General features: G+C 42.6%; 1 protein-coding gene across 3 annotated transcripts; it reads right to left on the bottom strand.

The window, feature by feature from the left end:
• Positions 1-223: 223 nt before the first annotated feature.
• Positions 224-25,598, bottom strand: ZYX (zyxin). 3 transcript variants are annotated; one of them, XM_026686176.2, is made up of 10 exons: positions 25,085-25,598; positions 17,844-18,121; positions 7,221-7,432; positions 6,261-6,359; positions 5,051-5,533; positions 3,115-3,265; positions 2,701-2,870; positions 1,379-1,557; positions 1,131-1,251; positions 224-1,034 (listed from the first exon to the last, which is right to left on the bottom strand). In XM_026686176.2, exons 2-10 carry the CDS (start codon positions 18,097-18,099, stop codon positions 924-926), a joined length of 1,782 nt encoding a protein of 593 aa, XP_026541961.2. In that variant the 5' UTR covers positions 18,100-18,121; positions 25,085-25,598; the 3' UTR covers positions 224-923. The 3 variants fall into 3 exon arrangements, with proteins under 3 accessions (XP_026541961.2, XP_087813456.1, XP_026541960.2); XM_087957330.1 differs by lacking the exon at positions 25,085-25,598 and adding an exon at positions 24,422-25,055; XM_026686175.2 differs by lacking the exon at positions 25,085-25,598 and adding an exon at positions 18,721-18,894.

The following is a 25,598-nucleotide window of genomic DNA, read 5'->3' as shown; positions in this document are numbered from 1 at the left end:
AGAAGTAGTTCGGAAGAAAATATGATTTCTGGTATTGTAACACAAGAACTCTGGCTGACTTTGGGCCAGTTGCTCGCTCTCAGCCCCAATCACCTCACAGGGATGTTGTAAGGAAAATAGGAGGAAGAAGGAACATTAGGTATATTTGCCGTCTTGAGCTGTTTATAAAAATAATAAAGGTGGAATGTAAATAAATAAATAAATGATTGGAATGACAACAGGAGAAAAAAAACTGCACAACTTTATTGATGCAAAACAATGGCTGAGGAAGGATAACTCCCGATTACACCACTATGCCAGCTTCACAATAAACTCCAAAAAGCCCATTGTAAACAAATAAGTAGCCCTTTGAATAGTGTGCAGTGCAGAAGTGATTAGACCAAAGTATCACACGTTCACACATACAAAAAAGAGGAACCACCTTGATTTGGGAAACACATGGAGAAAACTGGTCCATTAACTTAGGAACAAAAAGTTCTCCTGCTGATACAAGCATCCAGTACAGAAAACAAGCCAGCTGTGAAATGTATATTCTGTCTCTAAAATAAGATATAAAATAGTAATTTACATTCCACATTTGAACAGAGGACAGGGCAAAGCTCCACAAAGAAAAAGCAGGTTGGAAGAATCCAGCCTTTTGTTCCAGGACTACTTTATTACTCAGTAAGACCAAAGGCTTATAGCAAGATAAGATTCCAAGACAGAAAGTGAGGATTTAAGACCTTGTATTGTAAGGGATACATATATTTTTTTTAAAAAAAGAAGAAGTGGAGGAGCCCTTAGTGAAAAGAGAAGGATATTGCCAGACAGGCAAAATGTGTTCATGATCCTAAGAAGGAGTCATAAGAAAAAGCATACAAAAGATCAGATCTGCTGCTTTTGGGCAGGAGGAATACACTGAAACATCTCCTGATTCAAGATCTTCAGACCGCAGCTTTGACACGTGTGGTGTGACATTTCCTACACAGCACATGGCCATCCAGAGGGAAGCAACCATTGTCATCTGCTTCAATGGACAGGGCCTTCCCACAATCCTGAAAGGTTAACAGAGAAAGAAATGAGCAAGGTAGACTAAACACCAATGTCAAGGAGAAGCAGCGAGGGGGGGGAAAAAGGTAGAAAGTGCTCACCTCACACTTGTAACATTTCATGTGGAAATTCTTCTCCAGGGCCACCACACGAACAGTCTCATCCTTCCCAGGCTCTGGCATGATGGGCTCAGCACATACTGAACAGCGAGGAGCATATTTTCTGCAAGCACATAAGAGAAAGTGCAGGAGATTCAGAATCTCCGTTTCAGCTTTTGGTCAAATCCAAGCTTTAGGGCACAGAGGATCATCGTGGCCAGAGAGGAGAACATGAACCTCAGGGGACATACCTGTGATAATCATCAACACAATGTGGCTGGTTGGCTTTATCCACAATGAAGGATGCCCCTTCCAAGGGTTTGTGGCACACCACACAAGTGAAACATTGAGGATGGTAGGAATTACCAGTGGCCCGCAACATCCTGTCTGTGATTGTTTGCTTGCACACACAGCATTTCTCTAGGGTGCCCTGAAGAACAAAACATGGATCAGAAAGGAAGCACGTCTGCTTCAGTTGAGAGCATTACTTCTTCCTCTGGTAGGACAAAGCCATCAACATTAGCCAACTTAACTCAACCAGATTAACAGTCAAGAAGAGAAACTATGACGAAAATAAACCCAACTCAATGTAACCTTAGATTGAGATTATTTTAGTAACTTTAATCTCCCATATCCCAGGACGACGCACTGGCTTCCTCATTCATCTGATTTGAAAACTCCAGAAATAATGCTTTAACCCTTGAAATTTAGTTATTCACAGTTAACTTGAACATGCACATATCTTTGCATGTACTTCGACTACATACAAGATACAATTCAGATTAAACATTTCCACAAACTTGGTCATTCTCTATGGCTGAGCTTCTCATGTGACCCACCCTGTGATATCTAAAACTAAGAGCTATGTGGGAACACAGAGGGAAAAATGTGACTGTTTCTCAGATTAGTGCTCAAGTTAACTCACACAGAATATACTTTTTGGGCCCAAACATTCCAACACCTTGGCTTTGGAACTTTGTGATCCATGATTCATGCAGACTGCTTTTCGTAATCTGATATCCTTCAGTTAACTACAACTTCTAGCTATGGGTGGGATTCTCATGGTTTCGACCGGTTTGGGAAACCCCTTGTTCCACTGATCATCTGGCTCCAAATCAGTTCGCATATGGGCCTGCCCACCTGCCTAGTTTTACAGCACAGTTGATTTGCGCGGCGGAGCAGTTCGCTGCTCATCAGCTTTTTTCTTCACAGGGGCTGCAGTAGAAGGTAAGTATTAGGGCTTTTTTAAACAAGGAGCACGCGCGCACCGAACTGGTTGTTACACCAGTTGAATCATACTCCTGCTTCTAGCCAACATAGCCAAACTTTGTATTTTTATTTATCTGGAAACTGCTTCCTCTCATAATAATTAGCAACTGGCCAAGGCCTGTCAAGCTAGCATAAAAGGTTACCACATAATTTACACAGGTGGCTCTCATCAGTACAGTTCCTCCAACTGAGTCCATGAAAACAGGCCATGCACTGCTAAGACAATAGGCATTACGCTCCTTCTCCCCTCTCCCAAGTCTCCAGGATTGGCTGCCTTATCCTTCCCTCCCCCCATTTTGCTCACCGCATAGCATTCTTCACAAAAAGGCTTTTCATCCACATTGTAGAACTGCTGCCCCTGCAACTGTCTCTCACATTTGAAACAGGTAAAACATTCAACGTGGAAGAGCTGGTCCAAGGCCCGGACTGCAGGCTGAGTCCGAGATAGTGCCTTATTGCACAAACCACAGGATTCTTCAATGGGAAGAAAGAGGGGAAAAAAGTCTGAGAAGATATTTGCGTAAGTACAGTGTTAATCTCTCTAAACTTTAGCTGCTCTTTCATGATTGCAAAAGTAGGCTTATGGATTTCCTGGAGATCCAAAAGTTAGACAATTTCCCACCTTTGTATTAAATTGCTAAAAGAAAGAAAAGGAGCAAATAGATAGTAGTTCCATTCTCTCCTAACCCCCCACTAAAATTCACACAACCCCACAGACCAGAATTAGAGGCTTCGGCATGGGGTGGATGATCCATGTCCTTCATGAGCTTCTGGGTTAACATCTCCAGCTCCTCTACCTCCTTCATGGTCAGAGCAGAGCTGTTCCTAGGTGGATCTGATCCAGTGTTTGGAAGAAATACGGGGTTGCGCTGGACAAATAAAGAAGATTAACTGAGATAGGTGCAAATCTCCAACTTTTAAGCACCTCGCATTCTGGAACATATATTCAAGATCAATTCATGCTTCCTTTAACATTGTTGATCAATGAAGACATTCCTGCGCCATTTGCCCTTTCTATTCAGTCTACATTTTTTTTTCCTTTAAGTTTTACTTTACAATTAGATGACCAGGTGTTTAAAGAAAAAATAGGGGGAGATTATTTTTATTGTATCAGTGGCATTTAATTAGTAAATTTTCAGGTGAAAATTATTAGGACTACATTTCCACTAATGCAAAACGTTCATAGCTACAATATGACTATGGAAACAATCAATCTCTTTCACCCCCTCACTACAAAAACTAGGAAATATGTACTTTAGGAAAAAGCTATATTATATACATATAAAACTAAAATAAGAAATAAATGTACATGCATATATATAATATGCAGTTATTCTCTGGATTTTTTTTTTTAAAAAAAGATTTATTGCCAATGGTTTTTCTGTACTACTATTAATTAATATCTATAAGGTATACCATGCATACCATGCCACTGAGACAAGAATAAATACCGTATTTGCCGGCGTATAAGACGACTTTTTGCCCTGAAAAGATGCCTCCAATTGGGGGTCGTCTTATACGCCGGGTCGCTTTATACGCCGGCAAATAGTAATTGGGAAGCACTGCAGCTGCCCGCGGCTGAGGCACTTTGCGACTTTTTGCCCTGATTCGTGGAAGCGATCCCGTGAAGCCGAAAGGAGCAGCCAGCCTTCTCCAGCTCCCAAGGAAACGAGGCTCGCACCGCCCGAGCTCCGCTGAGGTATCCAGCTGGGGCTGTCAGGAGTTGTTACCGCTGGCGCGGCTCCGCGGCTCCAGTCCCGCGTTGCCTCGGGAAGGGAAAGGCAAAACCAGGAGCCGCTGCTGCCATTGCAAAGCGCCGCCGCGGCTCTTCCTTTTTGCCTTTCCCTTCCCGAGGCAACACGGGACTGGAGCCGCAGCGAGCGCGCCAGCGGTAACAACTCCTGACAGCCCCAGCCGGATACCTCAGCGGAGCCCGGGCGGTGCGAGCCTCGCTTCCTTGGGAGCTGGGAGAAGGCTGGCTGCTCCTTTCGGCTTCACGGGATTCGTTTCCACGGTGACAAAAGTGCCTCAAAAAAAAAAAAAAAGTGCAAAAGTGGAAGGCGTGCGGAAGAGGGGGCGAGTATATAACAAACTATATTTTGAGTGGAAATGTTGGGGGGTCGTCTTATACGCCGGGTCGTCTTATACGCCGGCATATACGGTAACCCATACAGGTTTGGTTCTGTAAAAATGCACTGATGCCAAATTCTGAAATCCTACTAAGGCTCTTTTTCCAGTTCTAAAAGTTAAAGTACTTAAGCAAGTGTGATTTGAGGTTATGTATGAAACAGAGGTGGACAATCCACTATTCAAGGGTTGCCAATCTTCCCTCCCTTTTTTTTTTCAGAACCCACGTACCCCATATTATACTAAAAATATTTGGCAGAAAACCATCAAGATTTGGGGGCTTTGTTCCTTAAGATATTAAGCAAAATAAATGTGTTACACCTCCAATGAACTAAATACACCTATTTTGCTTAATCAACTACCTCCAAAATGCAATTCGGGTGATATCAGCCCCATATTCCCTATGGATTTGGAGTAAGCAAAAACCACCTGCCTTTGACACAGGGAAATTAATCCGCAGGCTATCCTGTTTTGTTTTTGTGTGCCACTCTTTAATGCTTTACTCATGTACATATTTGCATCCTTACCATTTCTCGTGGGGCAGATGGCTGCACAGTAGGATATGGCTTCTCCTGGACTTGTGGTTTTTCTCGCTGTTGTGCGTAAGTGAAAGTGGGAGGCTGAGGCTTTGGAGCTGAGCCTGTGCCCGAAGGGGCTGGGAAATGAGACTGTGCAGGAAATGAAGCGGGCTGTTTTGGAGGAGCCGCAGGAGCTGGTTTAGGTACAAATTTTGGACCCGTGGCAGGAAGAGATGCAGTGAACTTAGGAACTGATGGAGCTGGCGGAGGAGCAGGTGATACCGACGACGACAAGTCTTTACGCTGCTTCATGGCTACCCATGGTGGAGGAACAGGAGCAGTTTCCTCTGGTTGCTTGGCCACAGAGTTTCCAGCAGAACCGGATGCAGCCTGGATAATAGGAACTGGACTGTCTTTAGTTGGAGCTACAATTTCTAAGGAGCTTCTAGAAGCAGAACCTACATTTGCTGGAAATATAGGCCCTGAAGACAACTGAAAGGTAATGATGAGAAAAAAAGTCAATGTAACAATCTCCATTTCCATGCCACCCAGACTATGCTCATTTAACCTGGCTTCAGCATCCAGAGGGGTGACAGCGACCCACTTTTGCCCATATATTCTCACCTTTTTTTGACAAAAGTTAAGTATGGCTACTAAAGGCTGAGATTTAGTTTTAATGTCTTTTTTTTTTCTCATCTCAAAGTCAAGTCTAGGAAACCTGATCCACAGCTTTCTTTCACCAAAACCCAAGGACTTGCACTTAATTTTTACAGTTAGTCTATTCTTAAGTTTTTGCGGGTACTTACATGTATGGCATTCAGCTTTGTTCGGGTATTTTCCCATGTCATTGTAGTTGTGCTTTTAAAGTTGTAACAACGTTTCGGCAGAATCTCATCTGCCATCATCAGGCTTCTAGAAGCCTGATGATGGCAGATGAGATTCTGCCGAAACGTTGCTACAACTTTAAAAGCACAACTACAATGACGTGGGAAAATACCCGAATAAAGCTGAATGCCATACATACATACATACATATATAATTTCACACAGAAAGCTAGCCTATCAAAGAAAGTATGCTAGATCATGCTCTCCTTAAAATACTTTTCTTTCTTTTTTAAAGAAATGCTTTTGGAACACTGTTTAGTCATGCTGGGCCTCTGTTTGCTGACTAGCTCAGTTTAAGCTAGGTTTGGAAAGGCCATCCTGTACTGCAGCTCACCCGGGTTTTGAAAGGGTCATTCTTTTCCATGTCATCCAGCATTGAGGACAAAGAATCAATCTCCAGATCAATGCTACTCGTCTTTCCACGGTCCTTCTCCTTCCACAATAGAAAAGAAAGTTGGTACATGTTGAGGGAGGTTACTAAATCCATAAACCACTATGTCAGTCGACACTAGCCAATACAACTACACTGCCACCAAACAAAAGGGAAAGATTGCCAAGTGGGGTCCTAATAATGAGCAATTCATTCTTAATTCGCATTACTTCCACACAGTCAAATCTCCATTTCAGACAAACACCAGAGTTTTCAAGAGGTGCTTGCAGGATGTAACCGAAACCAGATGAAATCTCTGATGTTTGGAAGATAACCACAACTGCTACTGCTTGGGGGGCAATTTTTCAGCATACAAGTTTTCCTTTTCCCCACAAGTCCCAGAAATATGTGCACGGTTGAACAAAACACAGCACCACTACTATAAATAAACTATGCAATGTTTATCTGCACAAAGTACAGATGTACCCAAAGACAGTTAAAAACTCATGCAGAACTGCAATTAACATTCCATTTAATTATTGCAAAGCATAAGGAATATTGGAGGGAGCACATGCTTTGCTCATAAACATACCTCCTTCCTTTCTCACTTCAGTTTAACTAACATGTCCATTTAGATATACTTGGGACTTTCTGCTCATTTATTAAATTCTGCCCCAGCATACACCTGAGGACAAATATCTAAAGCAGGGTTGTCAAACTCACGGCCCACAGGCCAGATGCATCACACACTGGCCACACCTGGTTTAGCGAAGGGGGGGAAAGTCCTGATACGTCATGTGACACCACCATGATTACGCAAGTTTGACACCCCGATCCAAAGCATCATAGGAACAAGATAACTATGGAAAAATAGTTCCCCAATGTCTCTTTTCCTGCTTTCCATTATCTTCTATCAGGACTCACCTGAGAAACAGGCAAGCCACTCAGAAACATGGGTTCTTCCTCCAGCATAGGAGGAGGAGGGGAAGGAAAGACCTCTTCTGGAGCAGGAGGAAATGGTTCCTCAAATGGAGGAGGTGGTTCCTCAAATGGAGGAGGTGGAGGAGGGAATGCATTGTTGTTTGGGATCACCACTATCTCTTCTCCTGGAGGCGGTGGTGGTGGCAGAGGAAATTCTGTAGAGAACAAGAAGCAGGGAGGATTAGCACAGCTCATCCCTAATTATATACCATAATAACTACAAAAAAGGGTTGCATTCCGCCTTAGCCAGCAGTAGACACACTAGAGTGATACAACAAAGAGAGTCAAAGCAGTTCTATCAGATTTCAACTCTCATAATTATGAAACAATGCCCTCAATGATCATGTTATCCAGGAAGTTTTGATCCAGCAGATTTAGAAAGAACATAGCTGGGGAAGGCTGATCCACTTTTGGCAATTTTATATTGAACCATATCTTCATATTACCTGAGAAACATTTGACCAATATAATGTTATAAATATAGTTCAGAATTACAGAATATATGTAACGGGAAAGCAATTTACCTCTGATTTTTTTTTAAAAAAAGTAAACATACAGCTACCTAGTAATTGCAAGATGCAAAAATCCAGATTATCTCTAGGTGGGAATAAAGAAGGGGTTGTTATTGGGTTTTTTTTAATACTTTACTGCCATCGATGCCATCCAGATTTCTGCAGCCCAGATCTGATCGCATATTACACACATAGAACACATACCGTACACATACATTCCTTTGAAAAATCAGATCTTGATAATAAGCATGAACAGATGATTTTAAAAAAATTGAATGCTTGCCAAAACAGGGTATATGCTTCCAAAACATTTTTTCAAGAACGTTCATTCATATCAATGTTTTTTATTATTATGTTTTGTTACAGTTTTAGGCAACTGTGCGATATTTCCATATGCTTGAAATCCAACCATTTAAAGCATTTTAACAAAACTCTAAGTACTCATTAACTTACAACAGTTCATTTAGTGATTGTTCAAAGTTACAACCTCACTGCAAAAGGAGACTTATTGTGTGACTTATAAGTGTGATTATTTTACACAATTACAACTTTGCAACATCCCCATCATCACCTGATCAAAATTCAGATGCTTGGCAACTGGTTCATATTTATGACTGTTGCAGTGTTCCAGGATCATGTAACCATATTTTGACAAGCAAAAGTCAACAGGGAAGCCAGATTCACTTAACAACCGTGTTGTCATGCCCTTGTTAGAGTCAGATTCTGAGGGAGAAGAGAAACAGCCAAAAGGGAGTGGAGGTGTGGCTCCGGAGGTTGTGGAGGAGGCTGGGGAAGAGCAGAGATTGGCTGGGCAGTCAGAGGAAGAACCAGGCCCATCCCCCTCTTCATCCTAGGACACACAGGGAGAAATGGAGAAGGAAACAACTTGGCTTATGAGAGAGGAAGCGGCCATGATCCCCCTTATTGGTTGCAGCTGGGAAAAATAATACATAAGAGAGACGGTTACAACACAGCATTGCCAGAAGCAAAGTATGTGTTATTTTGGGCTGAAGTTATTTTGGTTGGCATCCTTCCAACAGACTGTGCTTTGTTATCTTTTTGAAGTTGGTAATTACTTATCCTGTTCTGTTGTGGAATTTCCTTCATTGTAGTTTGTTTTGGGTTTTTTATTTCACCTCTATCTGCTCATTAAGTTTGGACTGTATTGCTTTCTTTTGAAGACTATTTTTGAGGACATTTTATCTCCAACTGAGAATTATTGAACAGTGGGGCCAAGTTGGAGGTATTAAAGAACATTTATTTGTGTTTTGGATGTTGTTACGTTTGTGTTATACTCTGGGTCATCACACATGTTACTAAGTTAACCATTGCAGCGATTCACTTAACAACTGTGGCAAGAAAGGTTGTAAAATGGGGCAAAATTCACTTCACAACTATTTCACTTAGCAACATAAAGTTTGGGTTCAATTGTGGTGGCCAGTTGAGGATGACTTGTATGGTTTAGAGTCCTCAAACCTTTCAATTGCCCTACAATCGCCTACAAACTGATGAATAAAATGTTGAAAATTAACTTTACAGTGCTTTGTAAAAAAAATATTCCAGTGGTACTTTCCATCCTTTGAGCACATACATATACACATCTCAACTTCTGGAGATTCTGAGCAACATTTCAGTACTGTTATAGGAACAGCTAAGGGGGAAGAATAGGGGACAGGGGCTTGCAATAATGTATACGTGGGGAAGGGGAGGACCTTTAATAATGCATTACATCTTTACAAAGATCTCTGATATTCAACAGTCTGAAAAAGACAATTCGGGCACTCCAGGAAGCCCCAGAAATTGGCACCACATACCATAATATCAGCAAGACAAGATCTTCTACATTCCAGTCATCCTGAGAGACAAATCACCTTTGCCTTTTGGAACAAATACCATACTTTGTACTAAAGTATGGTATTGTACTAAATTAGATTGGACTAAATTAGAGCCACAACTCCCAGAAACAAGAGACAAAATGACCTGATCAAAAGACCACCTTCACCCTTGTAAAGAGCCTGGGACATGGACACGGACACACACACAATCACACAGAACATCTCAAGGGCTCTGCACATAGCCACCCAATTATTGTTACAGGAACCTTATTCTATAAATAGAAAGAGTCACAGAACAATACACACACTTCACCAATTCCCAGCAGTCCGAATTTACTGTAATAAAAAACCAACACTGGGCAGAATTCTGTACATTGCAGGACTTTCAGTTCTCTAAATTTGGAAATCCCTGGTGCTAGAAAAGTCACTCCACCTGATGGTTTCAGTTTGCATGGTTTATTTCTTCACATGGAAGTGAGTGAGTGGTTACTATTTGTGAGAGAAGTAGAGGCAGCACCTGGGACACCAAGCTTCTGTGGCACTGTGTCCTTGTTTCTAGACATGTAGTCCTTGACTTGTGACCACAATTGAGCCCAAAATTTCTGTTGTTAATTAAGTGAGGCAGTTGATAATTTTGCCCCATTTTTTTGACCTTTCTTGCCACAATTGTTAAGTGAATCGCTGCAGTGGTTAAATTAGTAACACGGTTGTTAAGTGAATCTCGCTTCCCTCTTGACTTTGTCAGAAAGTCGCCAAAAGGGATCACATGACCACAGGACATTGTGATTGTCAGTTGTCAAGTGTCTGAGTTTTGATCATGTGACCATGGGGATCACAGGGATACTGCAATGCTTGTGAAGTGTGGAAAAACAGTCATAAGTCACTTCTTTTCAGTGCCATAACTCTGAATGATCACTAAATGAACTGTTGTAAGTCGGGGACTACCTGTAATTCACATTTTTAGAGGAAGAAAAAAACATTTCTTACGTTTTCTGAAATGAAGGAAATTTGTCAGCTATGGAAGCCATATTGAGACCAGATGCTCCCACACTGCCACATTTTGAGCTTGGGAAAGTGGGAGGGGGGAATTTCTTGGAGTGTATCCAGTTAGACATGATAACATTCTTTTTTTTTTATTCAAGGTCATGTTATTTTGCACATAAGTGAGGGGAAGTCTTAAGTTGGGGCGGATGGTGATTGGGGCATGTGATGTGACAATGGGTGCAGGGAATGGAATTGTAGTTTTTACTTACTGCAAGGAAGCCTGGAGCTTTCAGATTCGGGATTCCCGAATGTGCCAGTTACTATCCAAAATAAACTTTTAAGAAGATGTCTGTCTCAGAGTTATTGGTTGGAGTGGAGGTTTGCTGGAACTCTGACACAATTTGGGGAAGGACCAGGGTTCTTGCTGTCCCTTACTATGTCCCAACTTTGAAGAAAGGACACCTATCTTCCTATCACATCATACCGCTTTTATCTATTCTAGCATCCCATTCCATCAATTACTATCCACTCCTTTTCTCTGATCTTTTACCTTTCTTTCATGCTCAATGGACATATTTGATAACTGAAGGCAAAGAAGAAAGAAAAAAGATAGGGAAACGAAATCACTGCTATCCACTAAGATGCCTCAAACAATGATACCTGAGTGACTGCTTCACTTTCTCGTTCTCATTCACATGTTTAGCTAGGCAAACTGATACCACCATCACCTATGGACTTATAAGGATCACAAAGATTGATCTGCAAAGAACTTACATCACCTTGTTGCAAAGAAAATTGCAACATACACCATAAATTGGCCTTTCTAACCTGCTATTTTCTAGATATGCTGAATGCCATAAACTCATGTATGTTTATGATTTCACATTTTTATTAATTTGGACATATAAAGTAGTAAGGAACTGCTGCTGCTGTTTAAAAATTGTAAAATACAGACGACTTTGTCTGATCAATGCTAATCAATGCTATCTCAGAAATATGGAACTCTGCCATCCTCTAAGTACTGGCCTACAATTAGTTCTGAAATGCTGTGCTTCTATTACCTAGCAGTTGAGATGGGTTCAATTTGCACACATACCTCCCAAACCAAAGCAAGTTTCCTTGACAAATGGTGGAAAAATGATAAATGGGAATGAACAAATACAAAAGATTCCCACCATAGGCAGTCAATCTTCATTAGAAAAAAGGGAATACATACTATCTTAAGACAGTGGTGTCGCAGCCTACTTCTGCTGAGTGCCTGCTGTCAGCAGTTCAATTTTCACCGGCTCAAGGTTGACTCAGCCTTCCATCCTTCGAGGTCGGTAAAATGAGAACCCAGATTGTTGGGAGTAATATGCTGGCTCTGTAAACCGCTTAGGGAGGGCTGTAAGGCACTGTGAAGTAGTATATAAGTCTAAGTGCTATTGCTAAGTGCTATATTAGCTACTAACCTCTTCTTTTTTAAATAATATTTCCTATCAAAAGACCTGATACTTAAACAATAGCTTAAAAAGGGCTAAAGTTTAATGCTAGCAAAAATTAGAAGCTAGACAAATTCATATTCATTTATGTAAACAAAGAAGTTGCAGAGCTCTAAAGAATCAAGCCAGAAACTGGGAGACTACCGGTTCTGTGGACATGGCTTGGTGGGAGTAGTAGGGGAAGGATACTGTAAAATCTCCAGTCAGAGGTGGAATTTGCCGGTTCTCCGAACTACTCAAAATTTCCGCTACTGGTTCTCCAGAACTGGCCAGAACCTGCTGAATACCACCTCTGGGCCAGTCACATTCTCTCGACCCAACTTATCTCCCAGGGCTTTTGTTGTGGGGAAAATAGGAGGAGGAAGGAGTATTGGCTATGTTTGCCATCTTGAGTCATTTATAAAATAGTAAAGGTGGGATACATTCATATAGGAGTATATATGGATGCATGAAGGCATAACAATTCCCCCACTCTTGCTTCCTTCAATAGTGAAGACAGGTTTCTTATTTATTATGCAACAATATCATTATCTTCCTGAAGTAAAACCAAAGAGCAGACCAAAGAAATTTTATGCATTGTCTCTCCTGGGAGAAGAAATAGCCAAGTCAATGCATAAGAGGAGGATACAGGCTAATAACGACTCCAGAGGAAAAGAGTCCAAGTTCCAGATGTTGGTTACCAGCTGCCTATCTCACTCTTTGGAGGAAATGAAATTGCAGAACTGAGCTAACGAAGACTTCTATGCCCAAGCAACATTTCTTCATCTTTTGAAAAAAACAAAATATTCTTTATTTTTCAGGCAAGTTAAATTGTTGCTAACATATAAAGCCCAAAATTATCCCCATATCAAAGCAAACAAAAGCTTCCAACTATATTGGATCTATCCACAGTGACAATATTCTTGCTTGGATTATGCATGCTTTTGTCACTACTGATCAGCAAGTGATTTCAGGGCTCAATTCGGATTTCTTTACCACCTCATTTAATATTTGCAATATTTATAATCTGTCCCAATCCCAGCAAAATCTAGGTAGGCTCACAAATTAATATAATACAAGACTTTTGGAAAGCAGTTATGCCAGTTGACCAGAAACTAAAATCATGGCATTTATTTAGAACCAAGTGATTTTAGAATTGCAGACCAAAGATAGGATAAAAACACAGACTTTTCTCCATTCTCCTAATCACCTCAACTGCAATTACTTGCAAGTAAACAGAGAACACAGAATAATAGAGTTGGAAGGGACCTTAGAGATCTTCTAGTTCAACCCCTGCTCAAGCAGGAAAGCCTATATCCATGATGGCAAACCTGCCACACATGCCGGAAGTGGCATGCAAAGCCATCTCTCCAGGCACGCAAGCCATTGCTCTTCCGGGTTCCGACACGCTGGCCAGCTCATCTGCACATGCACGGGAGCGCCGGAAATCAGAAGAGCAGACACCTGGTGAGCATGCATACACTGGGAAGATGATATTCTGGTTTCCGGCACGCGCATGTGCACCGGCCGGCCACCTGGTATTCTGGTTTCTGGCGCTCCTGCATGTGCAAAGACCAGCTGGCCGGTGTGCATGCCAGAAACTGGAAGTTCATCCACCCAGTGCACGGCTGCTCTCCTGGTTTCCGGGACACACACGTGTGCGCTCCCATTTCAGCACTCAGTGCCAAAAAGGTTCACCAACAGCGCCCTATATCCGTGATGGCGAACCTAGGGCACACGTGCCAGAGGTGGCACACAGAGCCTTCTCTCTGGGCACATGAGCCATGGCCCCAGCTCACCTCTGTTGTGCATGAGCACACGCCTCCCCCCGGCCAGCTGGTCTTTGGGTCTCTACCGTGAATATGCAGAGGGAGGGATGCATGTGGAGGGATGGGGCGCATGTGGGAGAGACTGCATGTGAGGGGCAGGGGGCATGCACAGGGCACACGTGCAGGGATGCACGCACATTGCATTGTGGCTATGTGCGTGTGCGCTTTGGGCACTCAGTGCCAAAGAGGTTCGCCAACAGTGCCCTATTATCATTTCAGATAAATGATTGTCCAGCCTCTTTTTGAAAGCCTCCAGTGATGTTAGCACCCACAACTTCTGAATGCATGTTGTTCTATTGGTTGATTGCTCTCATTGTTAGGAAATTTCTCCTTAATTCTTGGTTGCTTCTATCCATTGCTTCTTATCTTGCCTTTTGATGTTTTGGAAAATAGTTTGACCCCCTCGTCATTGTATAGTAGGAGCTCCTCAAATATTGTAAAGTGTAAAGTTCCCATTGCAGTTCAGGGACAATCTTATCATTTTAACCTAAAGATTATCCAAACTATCACTAAAATACGACTCAAAATACCATCTAACTCTTTTGCACTAGGAGTGATTGTTCTGACCTAGGCGTCACAAAATCACAAAGCAGACTCCTTGTCCTGACAAAACCCCTTTTTATTAGGCTAATATGAATTCCTGTCATTCACATCCAGCAAAGTCCCAGCAAACAGTCTTTCAAGGGTGAATTACAACCACAGACCTTATCAAGCTTGGCACCGTCCACCTGTGCCTTTACTCCCAAGTCAACCCTTGTTCCTTAACTGTTCCCTTCTCCTGGCAGTTCTGTGCATGTGGACATCGGGAACAGGCTCCAGCTATTCTTCTGCCCTACTGATCTCCGACTCCAAAGGCAGCTAATAACTGTCGGAGGGTCCTGGCCCCATCTCTGCCTCAACAGAGCACTCATCAGACCCTTCCCCAGACTCCAGGACTGGCCCATGTTCCTCCCCAACCTCCTCACTGTCCGAGTCTGCCGCCAGCTCTGCTGGCCACTGGCGGGCCACAACAGTGGTATTCTTTCTAGCATTCATACAATTACGTTGTTATTTTACTTACCCCCCCTGCCCCTAGCAGGGATCAAAACCTGACGTTTTTAGGGGCCAAATATTTCAAGTCATGAATGAACGGAATAGGTTCCGCTACATCAAACTAATGCATTTTTGCACATTTCTAGACTAGGAAAAGAGAATCGAAGTGAATTTTCTACTAATTTGGTTAAACCTAGAGGAAATTATCAAGTCTAGCTTTCTTGTTCTTGCAAATTGTAAGTCAGAATTATGCCTTAATCATGAATAAGTAGTGCTAGGTCCCAGGCTTGATTCTTTATTTGGCTTATCATTGTGGGCAAATGCTAGGTCATTCCCATTATGGAAACATTAACCACTTCTGTATCTAGTTTCCTTTCCCTCTGTAGCCTTCCTAAATGCTCGAGTCTGTATCCATAAAGCCCTATTGTTCTTCCTTCAACTTGACAATATTTGTCTCTTCCCTTCCTAATTCCCATTAAAGAAAATGTGACTGAGGAGGAACCTTCCTTTGGATTTCAACTGTTCACCGATTAGAAAGATAAACCAAGTCATTAATTACTAATATGGATAGTTTGTCCTATTGACTTGTTTCACATGCAGATATCCCAAGGGTACTTTATAATTAAAATGTCAGTGTGCTTCCAGAGAGGTCCCATCAGCAATAACAGGGTATGAATATGAAAAACAAACATATTCATGCAATATATATATCTGCCTCAGGCTGAAGAGGCAAAAATCATACAAAAGCTAGATTTGGGATACAAGCCCCAGGGATTCAAATACTAACTGAAAAGCCATAGGAGCTGTGACATCTCAAGGATCAAGTATTATTCTGGCATATATTCAATTATACTAGTAAATAGCAATCAGGCATTTATTTTTGATAACGAAGAAGCCAATCAAGAAGCCACTTTTAATGTTTGTAAACATTAAACGATGAATTAGGGGGAAAATCAGTTAAAGTTTCAGACAAACCTACAGTTTTGAACACGCTTAATTGTACATTATGACCAAGTCATCCCAGAGTCATTTCTATTATAATTTTTTTTTTAAATCTCCCAGGTTGTGCATATGTGTGTTTGTGTGTGTATTAAAGTGTGGGGGTGTAGAGGGGTGTGGGGTTGTTTGAAGGCTGTTCAGAGCCTCAAATGTGCCTCTCCACAGCAGGGCTGAGGAAGAAGCAAGGGTTTCATTCAGCACACATTTTCTTAGGTTTCCTCAGATGAGATGAAAGTATATGTAAACTTCTTTTTTATAGTCAGAGAAGAAATTTTAATACTGCCCAAGCCCAGCTATAGAGTCAACGACATGCTGTCGAGCGTCTGTCAACTTTACTAGGGCAAAAATAAGTGACTTGAATTCCAAGGGTATCTGAAACTAAATAGTGAAGACAGTATCCTATTTAAAGGTGTATTTAAAGAAACAAAGGACCAGAAAGCCCTCTGTTAGACAATAACATTCTTAATGTGGAGCTGAAGGAAAAAGAAAACAAAGAAAATGACTTAACAATACAGGTAGTCTTTGACTTGCAACTATTCATTTAGTGACCATTCAAAGTTACAATGGCACTGAAAAAAGGTGATTTTTTTTTTACAGTGGTGACGTGATCAAAATTCAGGCACTTGGCAACTGGCATGTATTTATGATAGTTGCAAAGTTCTGGGTGATCACCTTTTGCAAACTTTTAAGAAGCAAAGTCAATGGAGAAGCCAACTTCACTTAACAACCAAGTTACTAACTCAACAAGTGCAGTCATTCACTTACGAATTGTGGCAAGAAAGGTTATAAAATTCTCTTAGCAGCGGTCTTGCTTAGCAGTGGAAACTTTGGGCTCAATTGTGGTCATAAATTGAGGACTAGAAAAAGGGGTTAAAACAACTATGGCAGCAAAGGAAGATATGCAAACACAAAAGTACAAGTAAATTAAAAGGTCCTACTTAAATAAAACTGGCTCGGGACTTTTGCTGTCCAAATATGAACTTGGGTTTCAAATATAAATTTAAAAATTCGGATGAGATTCCTACCACCACCACTATTGCACTCTGAAGGCTGCAGAAAGTGTACCCAAAGGCCTTTGAGGAGGCTGGGGGAAGCAAATTCAAAATACAGATGTATTTAACCTCCCAGAGCCTTAACACATCTGTTTTAAGGCTTAACTTTTTCCCTAAATAGGGAGAGCCCTGATGATTTGGGGAATGGTGCAGACTGCTGACCTATGCAATAATTAACCTCTCTCTACATGTACAGTTTGTACCAAATAGTTGCAATCTAGAATTAGGAAGGCAGATGGAGGGACATCCACATACACTCTCTCCCCGCTATAACTCAAGCATCTCTTGGCAGCATTCCAGAACCAGAATATTCAACTAATTTTTTTGAAACTTGGGGTTCTTAGAACTCTTACTATCAATAGATGCCTCAACATTACATCACCCCTGACTATATTCATTTATTACCACTGTGGGCAAGGAAGAGAGACAGTCAAATTAAGAATCCAAGGTTAGCCCAAGGCCACTTGTTAAGTTTCCGATGAAGACAGTTGCCTTCAATCCCAGCAGGCTAATTCTCTGATGCTCCTCCGATAAGTCTAGCATTGTACCATTGAGGGATATAATATTGCAGATGATTCAGAGGCAAATCATGGAGAGTCATCCCTCAACTCTCCTGTTTGAGATTGCTTTCTCATTCCTCACTCAGCAAAGATCTGGCAGCCACACCCTCACGGAGATTGTTCCACTTTTAAAAAAAATTGAGATCCGCACCTTCTTCTAACCTGGAAACTAGGACATCAATGTGATTGTGAGCGATTTCCTCCTCCGCCACCACGACACCCCTGCCACCGCCACCTTTCCATCTTGTTTTTTGACCGAGTGTTCTTTGCTTTTCCCAATAGAAGACAGCAAGGATCACTTACCTTCTGCTGGGGACAGAGTCACAGCTATGGGGATCTCCCCCACTTTTCCTATCTGGGCACATGCTCCAGCAGCCGGAGGCAACCTCTGCTCAGAAGCATTTTCTGGAACCGGTCCAGCGGCCTTGAAGGGATTCACTTTGGGCTTAGGAGCGACGACAGGCGCAAATTTTTTCTGGGGGCTGTAGAAACTTGGAGTGGAGATGTTGATGCTGACAGTAGAGGTCATGCGGGTTCCTGGGGCGCCGGATGAGGCCATCTTGCTGAGTGTGACACAGGACCTAGACAAGGAGGGCAAGAAAGAAAAGGCCTCCTATCAGTCACGAGCAAGGCAGGTGTGGCATGGAGTGTGGTGCCCGAAGGATGAATGAAAGTCTTTAAGATGGAAAGGGGAAAGGAAAAGGGGATGTGTATTAAAAAATGAAGGGCAGAGGCAAGCAGGATACAAGGAACAAATAAACAAGGTCCAAAGTGTAGATAAGCCTCAGCGTCCGATTAGGGTGAGGAAAAAAGCCAGGCCTGGATTTCCTCCCTGCATATATTTTGGGAACATGGGGAAAGATGGATAAAGGCCACAGAACCAACCACAGGCCTGAAAGGGTAGGTTCCCCTCTTAATAGGCATGCATGGAAGTCAATGCAGCTGCATGCAAGAGAGAATAGAGCTCTGTGTACATTACGGCACAGGGTTTAAGAGGATGACGCTCCGCATTTCTACCCATTTTAATGCAGATAAAACAGAATTGTCCACCTCCTCCTTCCTTCCTTCCTTCCTGGCCTTTCACGCTCTTCTCTCTGCTTGCTTCACCTCAAGGCACTGCCTATCGCCCGGTCAACACAAAGGCAATTTGGCAACGGATAGGAGAAGAACAAAAGGAAACCTGTCTGTCTCCATGGCGCTGGCATCTGTGAGGCAGCCCCTGGAGCCCCCGATATCCACAGGCAGCCCCGTTGCCCCCTCCTCTTCCGTCCTGCAGCTGGTCTGTCCTGCCTGGTCCTTCCCGTCACAAGCGTTCTCGGGCAGCATCCTTGCCTCTCAGCTCTCGGTGCTGCCACTCCCCCCACCCACCCACACAGGAAGCAGCTCCTAGACCCAACCAGCCGTGCTGACACGTTCCTGGAGTCACAAGTCTTCCCTCCCCAGACTGAGTAGTACAGAGATTGCCCTGGAGCATGCACACCCTGCTGTTGGGCTTTTCTGCTGCTGAAGCCAAGGCACACACAGCAGCCAATTATCAGCTGCAACCTTGACACGGGTAGCTTTTTGGATTTTTTTTTTTTTAGTTTTCTTTAAAAAAAAAAAAAAGGTTGCTTTGCAATACTGTTCCCAGGCAGAAAGCACCATCTTTTACCAGACCAATTTAAATGAATAGAACACTAATCCTCTTTTAAAACATCAAATGCTTGCCTGTGCAGTTTAAAGCACAGCAACGGTTCTGGGAAGGGTGTTTCTTTAAAGGCCCGCAGTTAAAACAAAAAAATATTTTTTTTTATCAGTATATTATACTGTATGTGAGTATACATATCAGTGTCCAGGTGATGTCATCAAGGTGCCTGGAGGCTGTGGAGGTCTGGAGGAGGGAGAATAGCCTCCACCTGATCCCTGACAAAACTATGGGACTGTGGGACATCCGTCTTGTTTAGTAATGTTTCATTGTTAACTCTGGTTGGGTAACACTCCTGTACAATCTGGTGTTCCTCCTCAAAGAGAAGGGGCAGTTATGGCCAGGAAAACTTTTGCAACCTTGTGTGCCAATTCTATTCATTCCTAGATTGGAGGCACTGCTCAGGAACACTCGCACCCTAATCACCTCTCAGATGGGCTACTGCAATGCACTCTACATGGGTCTGCCCTTAAAAAGCACGCCGAAGTTTCGGCTGGGTCCAGAATGTTACAACATGTGTAGCGAATCCACCATGTGCAGTAGTGAGCTATACTGATGCCCAGTAGGCTTTGGGATGCAATTCAAAGTGCTAAAAGCCATACATAGCAAGGGGTCAAGTTACTCGCAGGACTGTCTAGCCACAATAATTTCTGCCCACCCCACTACATCCAGTAGAGGGGACATGCTCAGTGAAGCAATGGCACCTGGTAGCAGGAGGTATGCTTTCTTGCATGGTACCTGCCTTAGGGATCAACTTTTCCCCTCGGTTCGGGATGGGCTGTGAAGATTTTGCTTTCCAGATGTCAATGGAGCCCAACATGTGTGGAGGGGGAATACATTTTGATAAGGTGTTCTTACTGCGGCCCAGACTTCACTTTTTTTATTGACACAATCATGTATTATGTTTTACCACAAATGTGGTACCATTTGTTCACCACCCGGAAGTCCCCTGGTACATGAAGAGCTATATAAATTTGTTAAATAATGATACACAGACATAGACAGACCATATCTTACTACCAGGGGCTTTATTAACACACATTTTGAGATTATTTGTTTATTTGTTAAGAATTGCAAATTACTCATTTTACGGGTACATTTACACCCAGCCAGTCAAAAGGATGAAAATGCAGCCACTATTAGAAGTGCATCCTCAAGAACCACATCAATATCAGATCATTTTAAGATACAAGAAGGTATCTTTAACATTCTGACTCCAGAAAAACAAACCCAAATTCAATCAGTTTTCATGCTGAGCCATATGACTTTCCTTATTCATTATGTTCAATTGGGTTTGAGGCTGATCCATTATATTATTATAATCATGATTATTAGACTTTAAAACCCAGAATAGTTACCATTCCACTGACCTTCTTGGGATTTGAGACATGGGAACTTGCTTGTATATGTGTAGCTCATATTAGTTCCTGTCTAACAGTAAGAAATGCATTAGAAGCAGTTCCTCTCTTCAAGTCCTAAGGATTTTTCCTTACCTGTAAACATTCCTCTCTTCATCCTACTTCATTATTAAAGTCCACATCATTTTTTTTTCCTGAGTTACATTTTTTTTTTTCCTGAGTTACATTAAACAAAAGGTTCTGCTTTACCAACTTTTCAGACTTTATTTGACCAATCTTCCAAGAGATGGCAGAACCGGATTACATACAAATGGAAAGGCTCAACATTGATACAAAGACTATGGGAGTCAGCTGTCCCAGAAAGACACTTGCATAGCATGAGCAACTGTTCCAAACCCTTCGCTCTCCCCCACAGCAAGCCGCTTTCGAATTGCAGCTGCCCTGCCCATCTTATCCCCTTTCTTGCCTCCACCAGCACTAAGTCAAACACTACATTTTGCAAACTGGTCTCTCAAGAGACACTCCATTTCCAAGGTCAACTGATAAAAGGAATTCAATTGTGCTTAAGAAACCAAACAAGAGCCAACATAAGAGCAAGTTATAATGTTCGTATGGGCAAGCAACAGGCAGGGGAGAATATTTCTCATGTGAGCAAGTCTCAACCAGTTATTATATCTCTAGGCTCCAGAACAGCTATTTGGGAGGGTGGCAACACAATTGCCTTAATGGCTTTTGGTCAACCAAATTAAAGCTTTGGGTTTAAAAGAGTGAGAGGAAGTGGAGTACTTTTTAGTAGTACAAACTGCCTTCAAATCAGTGCAAACTGCACACGCAGATCGTTTTAAATTGCTTAGAATTTCTACAAAAGTAACTATACTTTCTATCGCGCCAAAGATTGAAAATTAAGTTCTCCTTCCTACAAATTCTGCCTTTTTCAAAGTAAACAAAAAATAAATCCTCAAGTGTTTCCACCGCCCTGAAGAATTCCTTCCATGGAGAATTACAGTAAACGAATTCTATCAAAATGCTTTGAAGACAGACAAAAATTCCACTCCATAAGAGTTGGTTCAACATACAAGCTATACAAAAAGCTAAACTCTATTTAATTTTCATCTGCATTTCCTTTGATTTTGTGGTCTGATAGAGGAAGAGATTCCATTACATCTGAATGTCCATTAAAAGGCGAATGGGATGTTATGCATGTGAAAAATAGTATTATGCATAACATGATTAATACATTTTATCTGTAGCAACCCAAATACACTAAACAAAGGTCCAATTAATCATGGGGTATCTGCAATTACATTGTTCCCCTTAGGTAGGCTGGAAATACAGAATACTACTTCTTTAAACAAGAAATAACATTCTAAATACTGATATATAAAAATTATGGAGAAACACAACTTCAATGGCCCTTTGTGAAGGTATGACAATAGCATATTTCCCTTTCCTTAATTGGCTTTGTAACCATATTACATGAATTCTTCTTTTCAATAACTTCCAACATTCTCTTCCTTCTTTCCTCACCACTCCCACCAAATGTTCATTGCTAATTGCTCATTGCTAATCCTATGCCTTTTGTTTCGTTTGTTGGCAAAGAAGCAAGATTGCAAGAAAGATTCAGGCAGAAAAAAAAAAGTGGGAATGGCCCACACAGTCCTGCAGCCAGTCTGTATAATTGTTAAATGCATACAACTGTTAAAATAGTTGCTAATGAAATATTAAACATATCGATATACCCTCAGTTCAAAGGATTCATCTCATTTTAGAGCAAAAACACAACAGCAAAAACCATCTCAAGACCGGAAAGTTCTTCTTTAAATATTAAATGCCTTTGTGCCCAGCTTATGAGAAGTGTTAGAAACACTCAGCCTTATCAGTTCCAAAATGTATATTGATATGACACAGCAAAGTGATCTTAATGTTTCAACAATACCAGTCTTCCTCATTCAGAGATGCTGGACTTCATTTTAGCCTCAATCATCACCAGTAGTAATAAGAGACTGTGGAGTTACAGCCAGAAAAACTCCAAAGGACACCATGCTAGGAGCAGTTGGACCACCCATCCTGCTTCAGTGCTGTTTCAAGTATCTAGTGGTCAACCACTGAATATGTACTCGTAATAAGCATCTCCACCCAATGTAAAGAATGAGTCTAATATCTCTCCCAAAGTCTGTATTATAAAATAAGATTTCTAGTGGGTCTGCTACAGAAAAGCATTCCACTTGAAGAGTCATAGCTTATTTGCTTGTATGATCATGTGGTCCTTCACTGCACAACCACTCCAGAACTACATAGTCTTACCACATAGCTTGCTATCACAAGTATATATTACTGTTATAAATGCCCTTCATTTTGATTTCTGTAGTGTTCAGAATTCAGAATTCTTTTTTATTGGTGTGGTTGGACACACAAGGAATTTGTCTTGGTGCAAATGCTCTCAGTGTACACAAAAGAAAAGATACATTCGTCAAGAATCATAAGGTACAACATTTAATGATAGTCATAGGGCACAGTAAGCAATCAAATCATACTAGGAAACAGTCAATATAAATCGTAAGGATACAAGCGACAAAGTTACAGTCGTACAATCTTCTAATACTGGTGGGATGTTTCATTAAGGATAATTTTAAATGTGTGCATTGCTTTGGGCTCCGTTGGGAGGAAGAATGGTATTTAGAAAACCAATAACAGCATGGCTTTTCTTTAGATTAAGGGGCGTGCATAAGTGCCCCATCGTGCCTCCCATCCCTTATCCTATTGTCCCCATTTAATCGTACCTCTTTTCTGTATTCTTACTCATATTTATAATTATACCTATTATTTTGTAAGCGATTGACAAATCAAATAAATAAATAATAAAGATTGGGAAACATTCAATATATGCAGTAACTAAGGGCCAAGGAAAAGGGTGAAGGCTTTGTTTTTAAAACTGAAACTTTTTTTTTTCACAACTTCCTAATTTCAGTTCCTTTCTGGTAACAGCCCTACTTACAGGACATTAGAACTTCCCAACGAATATGTTCAGTTCTGGAAATGCAAGCCAATTTAGGATACCTTCAGGACTCAGACATATCCAGGTTGGTGTCTGCTTCCTAGACAGGACTTTGTGACCTGTGATCTATCAACCACAATACAGCATATGTGTCATGGATTATGTCTCTACTTGGATGCATGACAAACTTCTGGTTCTCTTAGAGACAGACAGTCAAGCAGGATGTTTACCCTTGTTCTAAGTCATCCCTGCCATATGTAGATTGTGGGGTTGGCCTGGCAGTTCGCAAAGTGTGCCTGAAGTATGCCAACAATTCAACTTTATTGCCCCAATCGATTTTGGAACAGCAGAAGCCAGAAGATCTAGGATAAGTAGATCTAGTTAGGATTAATGACACTCTGGAGGTGGGATTGTACACTAAGTGCACCTCTGAATTCTCAATACTGATATATAAAAATGGCAATTATGTGAGCGGATGGAGTGTCACATATGGTCCTCAGTGGAAACAGGGTAGTAATAATTAATAGCAATTGCAAACATCTTGCCTGAATTCTTCATCTGCTCCCTTTTTTCCCCTCTCTCCACTCCTTTTCATTGTTAATCATGTGCCTTTTTGGTTAAGAGAGAGACTGCAGAAAAGTTCTGGGCAAAAAAAACACCCTAAAGTTATATTAAGATTGCAGAGGATGTCAGTGTTTACCATGTATGTAGATAAAGTCACTCAGCCCAATGTATTTATTTATTTATTTATTTTTTCATTGCGGCGGTTGTAAAACTCGACGACACCCCCCCCCAAAAAAAAGGAGAAAAGAAACAATCCGGAAAAACAAGCGGCAACACTAACCGTCTTTCTAGGAAGGACTCACAAGTCACGCAAGAGTTGCCGTCCCGACAAGAACTTGCAGATTCTTTCCGCTATCTAAACACATCTGGAAAAGCGCTCGGGGGCGCGGGGTTGCAGAGCCCCCCCACCTCCCTCCGCCTGGCTTGAGCTTAAAGCAGGCAACAATTCCCAGCCCGCGGCTCAGCTTTCAGCGACTGGCGGAACTTTCCAAGACAAAGAAGGGGAGTCGGCTGAGGGGGGATACTGCCCCTTCGCTGGGGAGGGGTCGCAGGAAAGTCCGAAAAGGGCGCCCCCTAATTTGTCAACATTTCCCGAGAGAGGCGCCTTTCCTCAGAATCCCGTCCTTCTCTTTCGGCCCCAGCCTCGCCAAGTCTTCCTTTCACACTTGAGGCGCTCTCCCCCCCCCCCCGTGGACCCTCCAGGAGAAGTACTCGCCGCTCCTGCCGGCTACATAAACGCATAACCTTCGCCTAGCTTGTCGCGCGCGACGGGGAGGCACGCAAGCAAGCAAGCACGCCCAGCCGCCCTCCAGGGCAAAGCGGACGATTTTAGCCCTCGAATGACCAATCAGGGCCCCGAGAAAAAGTGGCAGCCGCTCGCGCCCTCCGGCACCGCAGGCGTCCTCCTCCTCCTCCTCCTCCCTTCAGGGAAAGGCGACCTTACCCTTTCAGGAACCGAAAACCGCTCCGGGGTTCCGCGGGACTTTAGAAGGCGCTCTTGCGTCTTCTCCGGCAGGCGAAGCGCCGCGGATGGCAGCCTCTGGCGGTGCTTGCCCGTGGCCAGGCGTCTTTGCCTGCCTGGCCCGAGCGCAACTTTCTAAGCAAGCCTGGCTTGCCAAGAAGGGGAGTTGAGCAAAGCGGGGACGGGGCGGAGGAAAGCCGAGCCGCCGGAGCCCCAAGGCTGCCGAAAAGAGCCTCCCCCTGCCCAAGCGTTTGACCATAAAAGGAGAGAGGCTGCGCTGAGCTAACAGCTGAGCTCACTCTTCGGGGAATGTGGCAATCGGGGAGGCCGGCGACGGAATGGGGGCGGGGGATGCGCGCTGAGCGGGACCCGAAGCTTCCGCTTGTCCAGGAGGCCGGCTCGGCCCTCGTTTTACCCTAGGGTCGGTCCTACCTACTCCGGCCTCCCTTCCTCCGAAGTAGAGGCAGTCCTGCGCAGGGCGAGGTCCTAGGAAGTC

Source organism: Notechis scutatus, chromosome 2 (assembly GCF_049901735.1).
Source record: "Notechis scutatus isolate UNSWTSFEM ecotype Mainland chromosome 2, rNotScu1.2, whole genome shotgun sequence".
Lineage (NCBI taxonomy): Eukaryota > Metazoa > Chordata > Lepidosauria > Squamata > Elapidae > Notechis > Notechis scutatus.
Note: the sequence above shows the minus strand (reverse complement) of the source record. Positions and strands in the feature narration are given on the sequence as shown.